This window comes from Chanos chanos, chromosome 5 (genome assembly GCF_902362185.1).
Source record: "Chanos chanos chromosome 5, fChaCha1.1, whole genome shotgun sequence".
Lineage (NCBI taxonomy): Eukaryota > Metazoa > Chordata > Actinopteri > Gonorynchiformes > Chanidae > Chanos > Chanos chanos.
The window spans coordinates 53,078,437-53,095,816 of record NC_044499.1 but is presented as its reverse complement, the minus strand read 5'-3'; the positions used below and the strand labels follow the sequence as shown (position 1 = coordinate 53,095,816).

At 48.2% G+C, this 17,380-nt stretch overlaps 1 protein-coding gene across 1 annotated transcript in view; it reads left to right on the top strand.

Annotated features, from left to right (window-relative positions):
• The window catches only part of atrnl1b (attractin-like 1b), a 95,393-nt gene that overhangs the window by 57,427 nt on the left and 20,586 nt on the right, over positions 1–17,380 (top strand). The window contains exon 26 of the mRNA XM_030775173.1: positions 5,628–5,706. Coding sequence (XP_030631033.1) covers positions 5,628–5,706 — 79 coding nt within the window. The remainder of the gene's footprint in view (positions 1–5,627; positions 5,707–17,380) is intronic.

Here is a 17,380-nt window from a genome sequence, read left to right as displayed (position 1 = left end):
AGGACAATTAAACAGGAATTTTCCTATTTATGTCTTCCTTTACATGTGCTGTCTGTGTTCTCCTGAACGAAAACAGTGTCACTGTACCATGAGATGGTTAGAGCTCTGTGAATATGAGAATAATGAGAGAAAATCTGTGGAAACAGAGCGACTGATACAGTGAAGACAGTAAGTCAGTGAGACAGTGAAAACAGTGAAGACAGTAAGTCAGTGAGACAGTGAAAACAGTGAAGACAGTAAGTCAGTGAGACAGTGAGAGCAGTGAAGACAGTAAGACAGTAAGTCAGTGAGACAGTGAAGACAGTGAGAGCAGTGAGACAGTGAGAACAGTGAGAACAGTGAAGACAGTGAGACAGTGAGGACAGTGAAGACAGTAAGTCAGTGAGAGCAGTGAGAGCAGTGAGAACAGTGAGACAGTGAAGACAGTGAGACAGTGAAGACAGTAAGTCAGTGAGACAGTGAAGACAGTAAGTCAGTGAGAGCAGTGAGAACAGTGAGACAATGAGACAGTGAAGACAGTAAGACAGTGAGAACAGTGAGACAGTGAGACAATGAGACAGTGAAGACAGTAAGTCAGTGAGAGCAGTGAGACAGTGAGACAGTGAAGACAGTAAGTCAGTGAGGACAGTGAAGACAGTAAGTCAGTGAGACAGTGAGAGCAGTGAAGACAGTAAGACAGTGAGACAGGTAAGACAGTGAAGACAGTAAGTCAGTGAGACAGTGAAGACAGTAAGTCAGTGAGACAGTGAGACAGTGAAGACAGTAAGTCAGTGGGAGCAGTGAGACAGTGAGAACAGTGAGACAGTGAAGACAGAAAGTCAGTGGGAGCAGTGAGACAGTGAGAACAGACAATTAGACAGTGAAGACAGTGAGAGCAGTGAGAACAGTGAGACAGTGAAGACAGTAAGTCAGTGGGAGCAGTGAGACAGTGAGAACAGTGAGACAGAGAGACAGTGAGGACAGTGAAGACAGTAAGTCAGTGGGAGCAGTAAGACAGTGAGACAGTGAGAACAGTGAGACAGTGAGGACAGTGAAGACAGTAAGTCAGTGGGAGCAGTGAGACAGTGAGAACAGTGAGACAATGAGACAGTGAAGACAGTGAGAACAGTGAGACAGTAAAGACAGTAAGTCAGTGGGAGCAGTGAGACAGTGAGAGCAGTGAGACAGTGAGAACAGTGAGACAGTGAAGACAGTAAGTCAGTGAGACAGTGAGAGCAGTGAGAACAGTGAGACAGTAAAGACAGTAAGTCAGTGGGAGCAGTAAGACAGTGAGAACAGTGAGAACAGTGAGACAGTGAGGACAGTGAAGACAGTAAGTCAGTGGGAGCAGTAAGACAGTGAGGACAGTGAGACAGAGAGAACAGTGAGACAGAGAGAACAGTGAGACAGTGAAGACAGTAAGTCAGTGGGAGCAGTAAGACAGGGAGACAGTGAGGACAGTGAGACAGAGAGAATAGTGAGGACAGTGAAGACAGTAAGTCAGTGGGAGCAGTAAGACAGTGAGAGCAGTGTGACAGAGAGAACAGTGGGACAGAGAGAACAGTGAGACAGTGAGAACAGTGAGACAGTGAGGACAGTGAAGACAGTAAGTCAGTGGGAGCAGTAAGACAGTGAAAGCAGTGAGACAGAGAGAACAGTGAGACAGTGAGAACAGTGAGACGTTAGTTCCCAACCGTAGGAGAAGAAGCTGGAACATGGCATCATCTCACAGTCACAGGGCTGAAAGTGGCAGGAGATACAAGTAAAATCAGTTCAGTGTCTGTAGCATCTTTAACTTTGGTGGCCGTATTGTGAATGTGTGGTATGAGACTTAACAGGCTTATGTGCCTACCTTTGTGAATGTATCTGTTCTTACCCACATAAGTGTCTTAGGTCAGATGTAAGAGTCGAATGCGCTTCTCTGTGGATATCATAGCAAATGTGGCTTAGTCCCTGTATATGAGAATGATTTGTTAACTAAAACACATCAGAAGTAACTGATGGATAATGGTAACTAGCTACTATAGCCTGGTAAGCTGTTGATTGGCTGAGCTGTTGGTCACGGTGAGGGTTACGGTGATTATTGTTGGGTAAATACCATCACTGTTATCACTGTTATCATGGTGTGTTGTCTGTGTGTTTGGGCTAAGGTGTTGATGGGTGTAGGATTTGGCTTCTACCAGCCTTCTGGTCTCCACTGGGTCCAGTCACAAGAATGCCAGAGATCTCCCCAAAGGAGCCCAAGACATGAGGTTGATAAACTGAGCTGAGAGAAGAACGGAGCTCTCTCTCTCTCTCTCTCTCTTTCTCTCTCTCTCTCTCTCTCTGTATCTCTCTCTCTCTCTCTCTCTCTCTGTATCTCTCTCTCTCTCTCTCTCTCTGTCTCTCTCTCTCTCTGTCTCTCTCTCTCTCTCTCTCTCTCTCTCTGTCTCTCTCTCTGTCTCTCTATCTATCTCTCTCTCTGTCTCTCTATCTATCTCTCTCTCTGTCTCTGTCTCTCTCTCTCTCTCTCTCTCTGTCTCTCTCTCTCTGTCTCTCTCTGTCTCTCTCTCTCTCTGTCTCTCTCTCTCTCTGTCTCTCTCTCTCTCTCTCTCTCTCTCTCTCTCTCTCTCTGTCTCTCTATCTCTCTATCTCTCTATCTCTGAGTGTGCAGACCTGTGCTTAGCTGTTCCAGTGTTATGATGCTGTAGTGAGAGTGTGTAATGACAGACTATTACGGGCTGCCTCGGTTTGCGAGCATGAACACAGACCTTTACCTCTGTGCCAGGCTGTTTTATTTTTTTTAGCTGATCATGTAGGCTTTATCAGTGTCAGCAAATTCCACTAAGGCTTCTCTAATGGCCATAAATCATAATCTGTTTATAAAGTGAGGGGGAAAAGGCTCTCTCTCTCTGTGTGCATAGGCCTGTGAAGCTGACAGGGGAGACACTCAGAGTGAATGCAGCTTTACCTGTCTAATTAGCAGAACCATGTTTTAGTTTCCTCTGGTCCCTTTGCACTCCGCTGGCTCCCTGAAGGAGTGTTTTTTTGTTTAGAGACCCCGTACACAAGCTGTGGTGTGTGGAGAAGCTCATCAGTATGAGAGGGTTGGTTGTGTCCGTGTATCGGTGGGAATGAGCTATCACAAGTAAGACAGACAGCCTCCGTGCCCCCCCCCACCCTTCCCCCCTCACTCTGAACCTTTTAAGGGCACTGAGTGAGAGCCCGTGGACTCGACCCATCTCCCCGGTTGACCAGGGGCAGGAGAGAACCTTTAATTACTTTATTTCTCCCATTAGTAGTGATTGCAGGTGGACCAGTGGAGGGGATTAAATCCTGTTTACTGTCTGTGACGCTGAGGATGAAAGAGGAAGATCTGAGGGGGGATTTCCATTGCATTCAAGTTTTTTCTCTTTCGTCTCCGTCACCAGTGCAGTTTTATCTTCAAACACACCCAAGATGGGACTGTTTGAAAGCCCTGAAAGGATTTCATCATTTCTCCTTTTACTGCCTCTCCCGTGTGAGCCATGAATTAATTTCACACAGTGATGTTTACTAGCACTCACATATCTTCACAAATACAGCTGCCCAAAACCAATTTACCAGGAGTTCTCCAGTTGACTGTTGCCACGCTTTTGAGGAGTTTCTTATTTTGAAGCACGTCATTGCCTGATTGGACTGTTGACCTGCACTTTCAGATGACTGCCGTCGATCCCTGGCAGTCCTAAGCCCCTGAGAACTACCGGCCTGTGTCAGAGCTCTGTGTTCACCCAACTGTATCCAAACACCCACCAGACAGTCCACTCTGTCACACCCCAAACACCTACCAGACAGTCCACTCTGTCACACCCCAAACACCTACCAGACAGTCCACTCTGTCACACCCCAAACACCCACCAGACAGTCCACTCTGTCACACCCCAAACACCAACCAGACAGTCCACTCTGTCACACCCCAAATACCTACCAGACAGTCCACTCTGTCACACCACAAACACCTACCAGACAGTCCACTCTGTCACACCCCAAACACCCACCAGACAGTCCACTCTGTCACACCCCAAACATCTACCAGACAGTCCACTCTGTCACACCCCAAACACCCACCAGACAGTCCACTCTGTCACACCCCAAACACCCACCAGACAGTCCACTCTGTCACACCCCAAACACCTACCAGACAGTCCACTCTGTCACACCACAAACACCCACCAGACAGTCCACTCTGTCACACCCCAAACACCCACCAGACAGTCCACTCTGTCACACCCCAAACACCTACCAGACAGTCCACTCTGTCACACCCCAAACATCTACCAGACAGTCCACTCTGTCACACCCCAAACACCTACCAGACAGTCCACTCTGTCACACCACAAACACCCACCAGACAGTCCACTCTGTCACACCCCAAACACCCACCAAAAAAATATTGTAATGAATGAACGAATGAAAAAAAAAAAAGGTGACGTTAATCTTAGATTTACTGTGATTGACTGGGGACCTGTCCAAGGTGTTTCCCCGCCTTGCTCCCAGTGAGCACTGGGATAGGCTCCAGCGCCCCACGACCCTAATTAGGATAAGCAGCTTGGAAAATGAATGAATGAATCTTAAATTTGTCTAGATTAATCCTGTTACGTCCATATTCTCTCACTGCTGATCTGTGGCCTGATTGTGTTGTGCTTTGTCGTACCTGTGCTCTGTAGAGGAAAGGGTGTGGTCAGGGGAGAAAGTGAGGGGTGGTGTATGAGAAAGGGGTGTGGTCCGGGGAGAAAGTGAGGGGTGGTGTATGAGAAAGGGGTGTGGTCCGGGGAGAAAGTGAGGGGTGGTGTATGAGAAAGGGGTGTGGTCCGGGGAGAAAGTGAGGGGTGGTGTATGAGAAAGGGGTGTGGTCCGGGGAGAAAGTGAGGGGTGGTGTATGAGAAAGGGGTGTGGTCAGGGGAGAAAGTGAGGGGTGGTGTATGAGAAAGGGGTGTGGTCCGGGGAGAAAGTGAGGGGTGGTGTATGAGAAAGGGGTGTGGTCAGGGGAGAAAGTGAGGGGTGGTGTATGAGAAAGGGGTGTGGTCAGGGGAGAAAGTGAGGGGTGGTGTATGAGAAAGGGGTGTGGTCAGGGGAGAAAGTGAGGGGTGGTGTATGAGAAAGGGGTGTGTGGTTCTGGGTCACTCTGAAATGCCAGATGGACTGAGGCTCTGTGGGCTGAGATGATTGTTAACTGTTAGAAACTGAGGGAGCCGCCTAGTTTTCTCAGAAATCTCTTAAAGGACACGGCTGAGTGCTGTCACACATGGGAGAGGGGGCAACAAAACAATGGCTGAGGATTAATTTGAACACAGAGCTGTTTCTGACTGGAATATGAACAAGATGTTTTCAGCCACCTTAGATAAATTGATTCAGCTGCTGTTCAAGCCTTTGAAGAAAAAAAAGAGTCAGAGATTTCAGTGAGAGTCAGAGATTTCAGTGAGAGTCAGTGGTTTCAGTGAGAGTCAGAGATTTCAGTGAGAGTCAGTGGTTTAAGTGAGAGTCAGAGATTTCAGTGAGAGTCAGTGGTTTAAGTGAGAGTCAGTGGTTTCAGTGAGAGTCAGTGGTTTCAGTGAGAATTTTCCTTTACTGTTCAATTCTTTTTGCCATTGTTGACTATCTGTCTGACTGACTGTCTGTCTGTCCCACAGCTGCTTCTTGTCTCTCTTACTGGTGGCTGCGGTGGTTTGGAAAATCAAGCAAACCTGCTGGGCTTCCCGCCGCCGGGAGGTGAGTCTCTCCTCTCTGTCTGTCCTCCCTGTCTCTCCTCTCTGTCTGTCCTCCCTGTCTCTCCTCTCTGTCTCTCCTCCCTGTCTCTCCTCCCTGTCTCTCCTCTCTGTCTGTCCTCCCTGTCTCTCCTCTCTGTCTCTCCTCCCTGTCTCTCCTTTCTGTCTCTCCTCCCTGCCTCTCCTCCCTGTCTCTCCTCTCCGTTTTACTGCTGCTCTCCTCTCATCTGCATTGCCACGATGTGGAGTAGGAGCCTTCTCCATTAGGAGTGAGATTGGCTCTAGGCTGCGTTCTGCTCCTCATTAAATACTGTCAGCAACAAAAATATGATGTTCTGCCCTTAAGAACACGCCACTGACAAACAGGATCATCGTCTTCATTAGATGTCCCTGTGAACCAATCAGCATTGACGAGACTTATGTCAGACTGGCAGCCGGCTGGAACAAAGGATGACTGATCCAGATGTTTCTGCATGATTGTCTTTGTCCTCACACTGGAAGACTGAGCACAGATGTGCCAGCCCTGCTGGCTGTGTTCTGACAGGGCTTACAGCAGAGGGTTTGAGATGATCTCTGTCGGAACCCTGTGATAGGTTCTCTGTGGTTGATTAAATTGTCATTGATAATCAGAGAGGCAGATCTGTGTTTTGTTTTTTTTTGTCCTTAATTGATATATGAGAGTAAAGATGAGTGATGAGCAGAGTGATCCAGGAGCGTAGTTATCTACGGGATGAGGGTAAATGAACCCTGCTGTGGACAGATGGGCCAGGACATTGTCGTTCACATCACATCCACACACCTCATCACCCTCAGGCACCCTCACAGAAAAATGGATAAAAACACCCCTTTATCTTTTCATTCAAATGATTGAAAGGTTTGGGGAAACACTTAGCTTCTCTTTAGCTTGTTTGTCAAGAGCTTAGATCAAAACTTCTCATCATTCTGGCAGTCAGTGGCCAATCATTCGCCAAGGTCATCAAGCGTTTTTTTTTTTTTTGGGGGGGGGTTTTTCTGTCAAGATCGCAGTGGCATGTCAGAGATTCTGTCGGAGTTTAGTGTCGGAGAAACACTGTGTTTGTTTCTCTCTGAGGTGCTGTAGAGACACCCTCCATCACACCTCTCGTCATCACAGACAGCTGGTCATGTCCGTGTTTATTTAAGAGCTGGTCATGTTGGTGTTTGACTTTGACAGCTGGTCATGTTGGTGTTTATTTAAGAGACTGGACTTTGACAGCTGGTCATGTTGGTGTATATTTAGGAGACTGAACTTTGACAGCTGGTCATGTTGGTGTATATTTAGGAGACTGAACTTTGACAGCTGGTCATGTTGGTGTTTATTTAAGAGACTGAACTTTGACAGCTGGTCATGTTGGTGTTTATTTAAGAGACTGGACTTTGACAGCTGGTCATGTTGGTGTTTATTTAAGAGACTGAACTTTGACAGCTGGTCATGTAGGTGTATATTTAGGAGACTGAACTTTGACAGTTGGTCATGTTGGTGTTTATTTAAGAGACTGGACTTTGACAGCTGGTCATGTTGGTGTTTATTTAAGGGACTGAACTTTGACAGCTGGTCATGTTGGTGTATATTTAGGAGACTGAACTTTGACAGCTGGTCATGTTGGTGTTTATTTAAGAGTCTGGACTTTGACAGCTGGTCATGTTGGTGTTTATTTAAGAGACTGGACTTTGACAGTTGGTCGTGTTGGTGTTTATTTAGGAGACTGGACTTTGATAGTTGGTCGTGTTGGTGTTTATTTAAGAGACTGGACTTTGACAGCTGGTCATGTTGGTGTTTATTTAAGAGACTGGACTTTGACAGCTGGTCATGTTGGTGTTTATTTAAGAGACTGGACTTTGACAGCTGGTCATGTAGGTGTTTATTTAAGAGTCTGGACTTTGACAGCTGGTCATGTTGGTGTTTATTTAAGAGACTGGACTCTGGTGTCTGAGCTCCCAGAGAGAAAGTTTGACTGTCTAATGCTGGCTGTGTTTGTTCTCTGACAGAAAGGGCTTGTTTTATGACAAGTAATCTGTTAAATGTTTAGTACATTGTCATTGCAGTCATTAGTACAGAGTCTCTGTAATCTTTAGTACAGAGCCAGTGTAGTCTTTAGTACAGAGCCAGTGTAGTCTTTAGTACGGAACCAGTGTAATCTTTAGTACGGAGCCAGTGTAATATTTAGTACAGAGTCTCTGTAATCTTTAGTACGGAGCAAGTGTAGTCTTTAGTATGGAGCCAGTGTAATCTTTAGTAGGGAGTCAGTGTAATCTTTAGTAGGGAGTCAGTGTAGTCTTTAGTATGGAGCCAGTGTAATCTTTAGTATGGAGCCAGTGTAATCTTTAGTATGGAGTCAGTGTAATCTTTAGTATGGAGCCAGTGTAATCTTTAGTATGGAGCCAGTGTAATCTTTAGTATGGAGTCAGTGTAATCTTTAGTATGGAGCCAGTGTAATCTTTAGTATGGAGCCAGTGTAATCTTTAGTAGGGAGCCAGTGTAATCTCTCACTTGTTCCCTGTTGATTCTCTTGCCAGACACTAAGGAGTTTTGTTTGTCTGACCGCACTGCACTAATTCCAGGGGCTCTCTGGTTTACTGCAAACCCTTGCTGTGTTGTATCATGTTCATTTAGTATCAAGCGGAGTGAAAGTTGAATTGTTTTCCTTTAAGTATGAAGTTGATGGCTAAACTGCTTGATTTAGTGAGTTGCATAATTCATGTCCTTCAATGCCCACTGTAGAGTGTGTGTGTGTTAGTGTGTCTGAGTGTGTGTGTGTGTGTGTGAGAGAGAGAGAGAGGGAATGTGTCTGTGTGTGTGTGTGAGTGTCTGTGAGTGTTTGTGTGTGTGAGTGTTGTTTTGTGTGTGTGTGTGTGTGTGTGTGTTTGTCTGTTGGAGCATCCGTCAGTATGTGTATCTTTGTCTGTGTGTCTGTGTGCATGTGTGTATTTCACACACACGTATAGTAGTCAGTGCTTGTGGAGTAATGGCCTTGTTATTCTGATGAAACCTCCTCTCTTGATGCGCTGCTCCTCACTCTGTGAATCAGTCAGTTACAGAACCTAATCATCTGAATATTACACTGGATTTCATCCAAATTACACTTAAACGGGTCCTATAAATACTTTGTTTGCGTACAGCATGTTACAATAGGACATGCACTGTTTGTTAAATAGATTTGTTTTTTAAAGAGATTTGCTGATGCTGAGCAGACAAAAAATGTCATTTGGAGTGACCTGTGGCCATCTTTATGGCAAGCCCTGGTGTCCTCTCTTGATTTTCACTTCTCTCACTAGCAGTGAGTGCTGAGTCCGTCGGTCAGTCTCTAACAGTGGCTGTTGAGACTGTCAGTCCGTCCCTGAGGATTTATCCAGAAGGCTGTCACAAACTCCCTCATCTTAAGTCCAGATAATTCCCCAGTCTTCAGTCACCAGAGGAAGCTGTTTCTGTGGCAGTGTTGACTTTTGGATATGCTTAATGCAGACTGTTAGATGCCTGGACCTTTAACAGAGGGTTGTGGGGGAGAAGATGCTGATTGGTTGGGTGCTGGGTGATGGAATGGACCCTCCCTGGCTCATCTCTTAAGAGTCAAACACTCCGTTACCCCCGAGTCTGTCAGAATATTGGGCTGTCCCTTTCAGGTAGTCACGCCGCCTCCATTTTGGTCGGTCGGTTCTGTGTGTGTGTGAGTAGAGGAGTGTGTGTGTGTGTGTGTGTGTGTGTGTGTGTGTGTGTGTGTGTGTGAGTGTGTGTGTGAGTGAGTAGAGGAATGTGTGTGTGAGTAGAGGAATGTATGTGTGTGTGTGTGTGTGTTTGTGTGTGAGTAGAGGAATGTATGTGTGAGTAGAGGACAGTGTGTGTGTATATGTGTGTGTGTGTGAATAGAGGAACATGTGTTTGTGAGTAGAGGCACATTGAATTTGAATCGTTGCGCTGTCTGACTTGTATTCCTCACAGGGTGTTCCTCTCTGCTCTGATCTGGTCTCACTGGGTGAGCAGGGTGTTCCTCTCTGCTCTGATCTGGTCTCACTGGGTGAGCAGGGTGTTCCTCTCTGCGCTGATCTGGTCTCACTGGTGAGCAGGGTGTTCCTCTCTGCTCTGATCTGGTCTCACTGGGTGAGCAGGGTGTTCCTCTCTGCGCTGATCTGGTCTCACTGGGTGAGCAGGGTGTTCCTCTCTGCTCTGATCTGGTCATACTGGGTGAGCAGGGTGTTCCTCTCTGCTCTGATCTGGTCTCACTGGGTGAGCAGGGTGTTCCTCTCTGCTCTGATCTGGTCATACTGGTGAGCGGGGTGTTCCTCTCTGCTCTGATCTGGTCATACTGGTGAGCGGGGTGTTCCTCTCTGCTCTGATCTGGTCATACTGGTGAGCAGGGTCTTCCTCTCTGCTCTGATCTGGTCATACTGGTGAGCAGGGTGTTCCTCTCTGCTCTGATCTGGTCTCACTGGGTGAGCAGGGTGTTCCTCTCTGCTCTGATCTGGTCATACTGGGTGAGCAGGGTGTTCCTCTCTGCTCTGATCTGGTCATACTGGGTGAGCAGGGTGTTCCTCTCTGCGCTGATCTGGTCATACTGGTGAGCAGGGTGTTCCTCTCTGCTCTGATCTGGTCATACTGGGTGAGCAGGGTGTTCCTCTCTGCGCTGATCTGGTCTCACTGGGTGAGCAGGGTGTTCCTCTCTGCTCTGATCTGGTCTCACTGGGTGCAGTCAAATGGTGTGGACAGCGCTGTGGTCAGTCGTCCAGCACGGTCTTCATCATGCATGAGGCCTGGGGATTCTCAGCCGCTGTGCATCACTCTCTGGACTTGTGGCTGGATGGAGAGAGATAGTGAGAGAGATAGTGAGAGAGAGAGAGAAATATTTGGGGGGGGGGTTAATCTCTCAGTTGGTGACAAATATAATAGCCCTTACATATTGCAAAGTAAAATGTCTCTGCAGCAGTTGCTGTCTGCCACCACAGTCCATGTGGTCCCTGAGGACAAGGCCGCGGTGGTGTTAGTGGAGAGGTGTTAATCTTGCCTTTGAGAGACTGACATGTGAACAGGCAAATTTGATAATAACAACGTTTAGTTCAGCAGGGAGAGCAGTCAAATTAAAGACGCTCTCAGAGCTGGACACTGATGGCTTTGGCTCTCGTCTCGGCAGTCTGTTGAAGGAGAGGGTCCCCTGTGGGTGTCTGTAATGCGCGTAAAGTCCACTGAAATGAAAACTTAAAGGAGGCCAGATTAGAGATTAAAAGATGAATGGAATGATCGTTACCCGTGGGCTCTGTAAAGAAGAAAGGAAATGTTTTTTTTTTTTTTTTATAAAGGTTCAACTCCCGTTGAGCATCAGTGTGTCCAGATTCAGCATTTAGAAGAAGATGACAGCAATTTTGTGGATTTTGTCATTTTTGGAGGAAAACTATTTTTGTGGAGATGTTGTAAAATGACAGTGGGCTGAGTTGGTGAGAGAGTGAGGTGAGTTGGTGAGAGAGTGAGGTGAGAGAGTGAGGTGGGTTGGCGAGAGAGTGAGCTGAGTTGGCGAGAGAGCGAGGTGAGTTGGCGAGAGAGTGAGGTGAGTTGGCGAGAGAGCGAGGTGAGTTGGCGAGAGAGCGAGGTGAGTTGGCGAGAGAGCGAGGTGAGTTGGCGAGAGAGCGAGGTGAGTTGGTGTTTGTCTTTGGAGAAGTGGACAGGTTATCTACCTGAGTCTGTACAGCAGAGGGAATACCTTCACTGTGGCTGTGTGACAGAGACTGGCAGCTCCCAGGCCATCTGTTATTGGTGGAGGTGGAGAGGGGCGGGGCCAGCTGCCGGGGGTCAGAGCAGTGAAGGTGAGAGTGTGGAACAGAGAGCAGGTGGAGGCAAGAGGACTTAGACAGTGTGATGGAGCGGATGAGCAATGTCTGCAGGAAATGTCACATCTCCACTAAAAACACTACGAGGCCCAATGACCTTTCTCTACCTGACATAAAGTCCAAAGCGCACACACATACACACACACACACACACACACACGCAGGCACACACACACACACACACACACACACACGCAGGCACACACACACACACACACACCTGCAAACACACACACATACACACACACACACACACACCTGCAAACACACACACATACACACACGCAGGCACACACACACACACACACACCTGCAACCACACATACACACACACACCTGCAAACACACACACACACACACACACACGCAGGCACACACACACACCTGCAAACACACACACATACACACACACCTGCAAACACACACACATACACACACACACACCTGCAAACACACACACATACACACACACACACACACACACACACACACACACACACACACACATTCAAACACACATGCACACACATGCGAACACACACACACACACACACTCTCACACACACACACACACATCCAAACACACATGCACACACATGCAAACACACACACACACCTGCAAACACACACACATGCAAACACACACACACACCTGCAAACACACACACATACACACACACACACACACCACACGCGCACACACACACACACACACACGCAGGCACACACACACACACACACACATGCAAACACACACACGCGCGCACACAGACACACACACACACATGCAAACACACAGACGCACGCACACACACGCGCACGCACTCACACATCCAAACACACACGCACACACATGCAAACACACACACGCACGCGCGCACACACACACACACACACACACGCACACACCTGCAAACGCACACACACACACGCAAACACACACACACACACACACGCACACATACACATACACATGCACACACACATACACATACACACGCGCACACACACAGACACACACATGCAAACACGCATGCACACATACACACGCAACCACACACACACATACAGGCTCTCTCGCACACACACAGGGTCACACATGCTCTCTGTCTCTCTCTCTCACTCTCTCTCTCTCTCTCTCTCACTCACTCACATACACACACATACACACACAAACACAAAGACACACGTTCATGCAAGCATGAATATACGTGCATACACACACACACACATATACTCACAGATAGGTTTAAAACAGTGGAGGGCATGTAAGACTTGCTTGCTGTTGGACATGTGCTCATTTGCACATATAATTAATGCATGTGTGTCTTGCACAGATGTGCACAGTGACTGTTTGCACATACAGTGAGAGCAGTGATTGTATTTCTGTTTGTATGGAGATCAGTTGTATGGAGATCAGAGAGAAAGAGAGAGATGGACTGGTGGTGGGGAGAAGGAGGAGAGAGGGTGGAGACAGGGTGGAGAGAGGGAGGAGAGAAGGTGGAGACACAGAACACACAAAACACCATGGCCCAGTCGGTCATGTGACCAGTGACATGCGTGAGCAGTGGAGGAGGTTCCAACGCTGTGTGAGATGTGTGTTGAGCTGGGGGGTGTGTTAGACCTGTGTGAGATGCGTGTTGAGCTGGGGGGTGTGTTAGGCCTGTGTGAGATGCGTGTTGAGCTGGGGGGGGGCGTGTTAGGCCTGTGTGAGATGTGTGTTAGGCCTGTGTGAGATGCGTGTTGAGCTGGGGGGGGTGTTAGGCCTGTGTGAGATGTGTGTTAGGCCTGTGTGAGATGCGTGTTGAGCTGGGGGGTGTGTTAGGCCTGTGTGAGATGTGTGTTGAGCTGGGGGGGGTGTTAGCCCTGTGTGAGATGTGTGTTGAGCTGGGGGGTGTGTTAGGCCTGTGTGAGATGCATGTTGAGCTGGGGGGTGTGTTAGCCTTGTGTGAGATGTGTGTTGAGCTGGGGGGGGTGTTAGGCCTGTGTGAGATGCGTGTTGAGCTGGGGGGTGTGTTAGGCCTGTGTGAGATGTGTGTTGAGCTGGGGGGGCGTGTTAGGCCTGTGTGAGATGTGTGTTAGGCCTGTGTGAGATGCGTGTTGAGCTGGGGGGTGTGTTAGCCCTGTGTGAGATGTGTGTTGAGCTGGGGGGGGGTGTTAGGCCTGTGTGAGATGTGTGTTGAGCTGGAGGGTGTGTTAGGCCTGTGTGAGATGTGTGTTAGGCCTGTGTGGTGTGTTAGGCCTGTGTGAGATGCGTGTTGAGCTGGGGGGTGTGTTAGGCCTGTGTGAGATCCGTGTTGAGCTGGGGGGTGTGTTAGCCCTGTGTGAGATGTGTGTTAGGCCTGTGTGAGATGTGTGTTGAGCTGGGGGGGGTGTTAGCCCTGTGTGAGATGTGTGTTGAGCTGGGGGGTGTGTTAGGCCTGTGTGAGATGCGTGTTGAGCTGGGGGGTGTGTTAGGCCTGTGTGAGATGTGTGTTGAGCTGGAGGGTGTGTTAGGCCTGTGTGAGATGTGTGTTAGGCCTGTGTGGTGTGTTAGGCCTGTGTGAGATGCGTGTTGAGCTGGGGGGTGTGTTAGGCCTGTGTGAGATGCGTGTTGAGCTGGGGGTTGTGTTAGCCCTGTGTGAGATGTGTGTTAGGCCTGTGTGAGATGTGTGTTGAGCTGGGGGGTGTGTTAGCCCTGTGTGAGATGTGTGTTGAGCTGGGGGGTGTGTTAGGCCTGTGTGAGATGCGTGTTGAGCTGGGGGGTGTGTTAGGCCTGTGTGAGATGTGTGTTAGGCCTGTGTGAGATGCGTGTTGAGCTGGGGGGTGTGTTAGCCCTGTGTGAGATGTGTGTTAGGCCTGTGTGAGATGCGTGTTGAGCTGGGGGGTGTGTTAGCCCTGTGTGAGATGTGTGTTAGGCCTGTGTGAGATGCGTGTTGAGCTGGGGGGTGTGTTAGGCCTGTGTGAGATGTGTGTTAGGCCTGTGTGAGATGCGTGTTGAGCTGAACACACAGTGCTGCAGAGGACTCGGTGTTCTTTCACATATGAAGAGATCCACACGCGGCTTTCAGCACTTAGCCACTCCATTCAGCTCCCACACACCGGGGAACTTTTAATACAGATGCACTCACTGGCACTCTCTGCCTCCTGCTGTTCTCTAATGTACTGCCTAGACATACGCACAGAGAGTCAGGCTTTCAGCAGAGAGCCAGGCTTTTCCATTCAAGATTCAAGCACAACGAAATTGCAGTTGTGTCAACCTTAGCCCCTGCATTTATATTAAGACTCACACATATTTACAAAAAAAAGTACAAAATATGAAAAATATAAATATAAAATATCAGCTATAAAAATAAAAAAATTTAAAATATCAACAATAAAATAAATACAGAATCTAATTTAACAATTTAACGTTTAAAATACACAAATTCCAGAGAGCGGAATAGGGTCAGGGTCAGGGTCAGGGTCAGGGTTAGGGGCAGGGTTAGGGTTACCAGGCAGGATGGAGCGAGTGGCCCGCCAGCCCAACTGCAGTACGTTGGGCCTCACATCTCCCTAAAGATCAGAACCCAGCAGAGGCCTTCACCAGTCTTTCCCTAGTTCTCTGTGTAGCCATAGTCAGTCAGAGCTCATCCATTTGGTTGGCGAGTGATCTTGTGTTCACGAGAAAGACACTAGGGAGAGGGCTTTTGTGTGGAGCAGCTCTTATATCTCTTATCTTATCTCAGTGATAGTCAATATTAATAGCAACAAAAAACACTGGTAAAAGGAGCACTCAGGCACGCCGCCATCTTGACCAGAGAGTCAGGGCTTTAGCGGAGAGTCAGGGCTTTGGCGGAGAGTCAGGGCTTTAGCGGAGAGTCAGGGCTTTAGCGGAGAGTCAGGGTTTTAGCGGAGAGTCAGAGTTTTAGCGGAGAGTCAGGGCTTTAGCGGAGAGTCAGGGTTTTAGCGGAGAGTCAGGGTTTTGGCGGAGAGTCAGAGTTTTAGCAGTGAGTCAGTCGTCATCTATCTAGATGAGCTTGGTCCCTGATGGAGTTCCTAGGATGATAGACATATGAGGTTCCTCTGAAACCGCACTGTAAAGATTAACAGGACTGGGTCTGACTGTCACACAGCTCAAATTCCACTCATCTGCTCTCAGACTGGACTGGAACCAGCTTGGTTACTCCGGCCTTCACTTGGTTACACGTTAAATGGGTTTGTTAAGTTTCTGTAAAGCACCTACTGCAGACATACATGCGGTCTGTGAGGATCCGGGACCATAGATGATGGAGCAGAGAGTTCTACTCTGGAGTCTTGTTCCAGAAGGCTGTTGTTCTCTGATTGAGGACCTGTTGGTTCCTGTGCTGTTTTAGCTCTGGTCTGCTGACCGAGGGCAAAGTTTGTTATATGTTGTTTATGCTTTACTGAATATTTCTGTAATATAGAGTTTTTATTTATTTATTTATTTACTGATTCCTCAAGCGTTGGTCTTGTTTTTGTGTCAGTTTTCTCATTTATGAAAAGGGCCATTAAGTACCAGGTGAAAGTCTGCTGGATTGTGCTTGTACCAGAGACTTTTTCTGACTTTAACATGGGAGAAAATCAACCCCAAGTCCTCATCGCTCCAGTTTTCACACTTTTATGCTGCACTTTAAAACTTATTCAACAAAGTCCATTTGCTCTGAACTGACCTGTGTCTGTGTGTCTGTGTGTGTGTGTGTGTGTATTTGTGTTAGTGTGTGTCTGTATTTGTGTTTGCGAATGTGTTGGCGTTTGTGTTTGTTTGTGTGTGTGTTTGTTTTTGTGTGTGTCTGTTTTTGTTTGTTTGTGTGTGTGTGTGTGTTAGGTGTGCACTGTGTTATATGTGATGTACCAGCTTCCTCTCAGAAGCTTTCGGTGTGATGCGGTTGCCGTGGTGAGGAGCAGTACCAGGTGATAGAGAAGTGGGCTGGTTGCAGGTGATGGAGAAGTGGGCTGGTTGCAGGTGATGGAGAAGTGGACTGGTTGTAGGTGATGGAGAAGTGGGGCGGTTGTAGGTGATGGAGAAGTGGACTGGTTGCAGGTGATGGAGAAGTGGACCGGTTGCAGGTGATGGAGAAGTGGACCGGTTGCAGGTGATGGAGAAGTGGGCCGGTTGCAGGTGATGGAGAAGTGGGCTGGTTGCAGGTGATGGAGAGGTGGACTGGTTGTAGGTGATGGAGAGGTGGACTGGTTGCAGGTGATGGAGAAGTGGGCTGGTTGCAGGTGATGGAGAAGTGGGCTGGTTGCAGGTGATGGAGAAGTGGACTGGTTGTAGGTGATGGAGAAGTGGGCCGGTTGCAGGTGATGGAGAAGTGGGCCGGTTGCAGGTGATGGTGAAGTGGGCTGGTTGCAGGTGATGGAGAAGTGGGCTGGTTGCAGGTGATGGAGAAGTGGACTGGTTGCAGGTGATGGAGAAGTGGGCTGGTTGCAGATGAAGCGTTTTGGCTGTGAACAAAGGCAGTTTGTTACTGAGAGCAAATCTCTTCTCATCAATAAATGCATACCACTGTTTTCACTGTCTCTGTTTAAAGTCTCTGTCTCCCTCTCGTTCTGTCCTTCGGGTCTCTATGTCACTGCTCAGCGGACATGAATGAATTCATAGAGACTTTCAGAGGAAGGAGCTGATTTTGGCTCTGTGGATCTTCCATTGTCAGCTCCTGCTGCAGGGGTCTGAAACTGTCCTCTGTGTTAGACAGGCACCCACTGCCACGGCTGTACTGGACAGAATCAGCACCTCCTTCTCCATCTCCCCTTCACACCCTATGCCCGCCCACATAACCACACCCTAAAACCCACCCACACAACCACACCCGACCCTGCCCACACATTCACACCCCTATGTGCCACCCGCACAGTAGGCGATT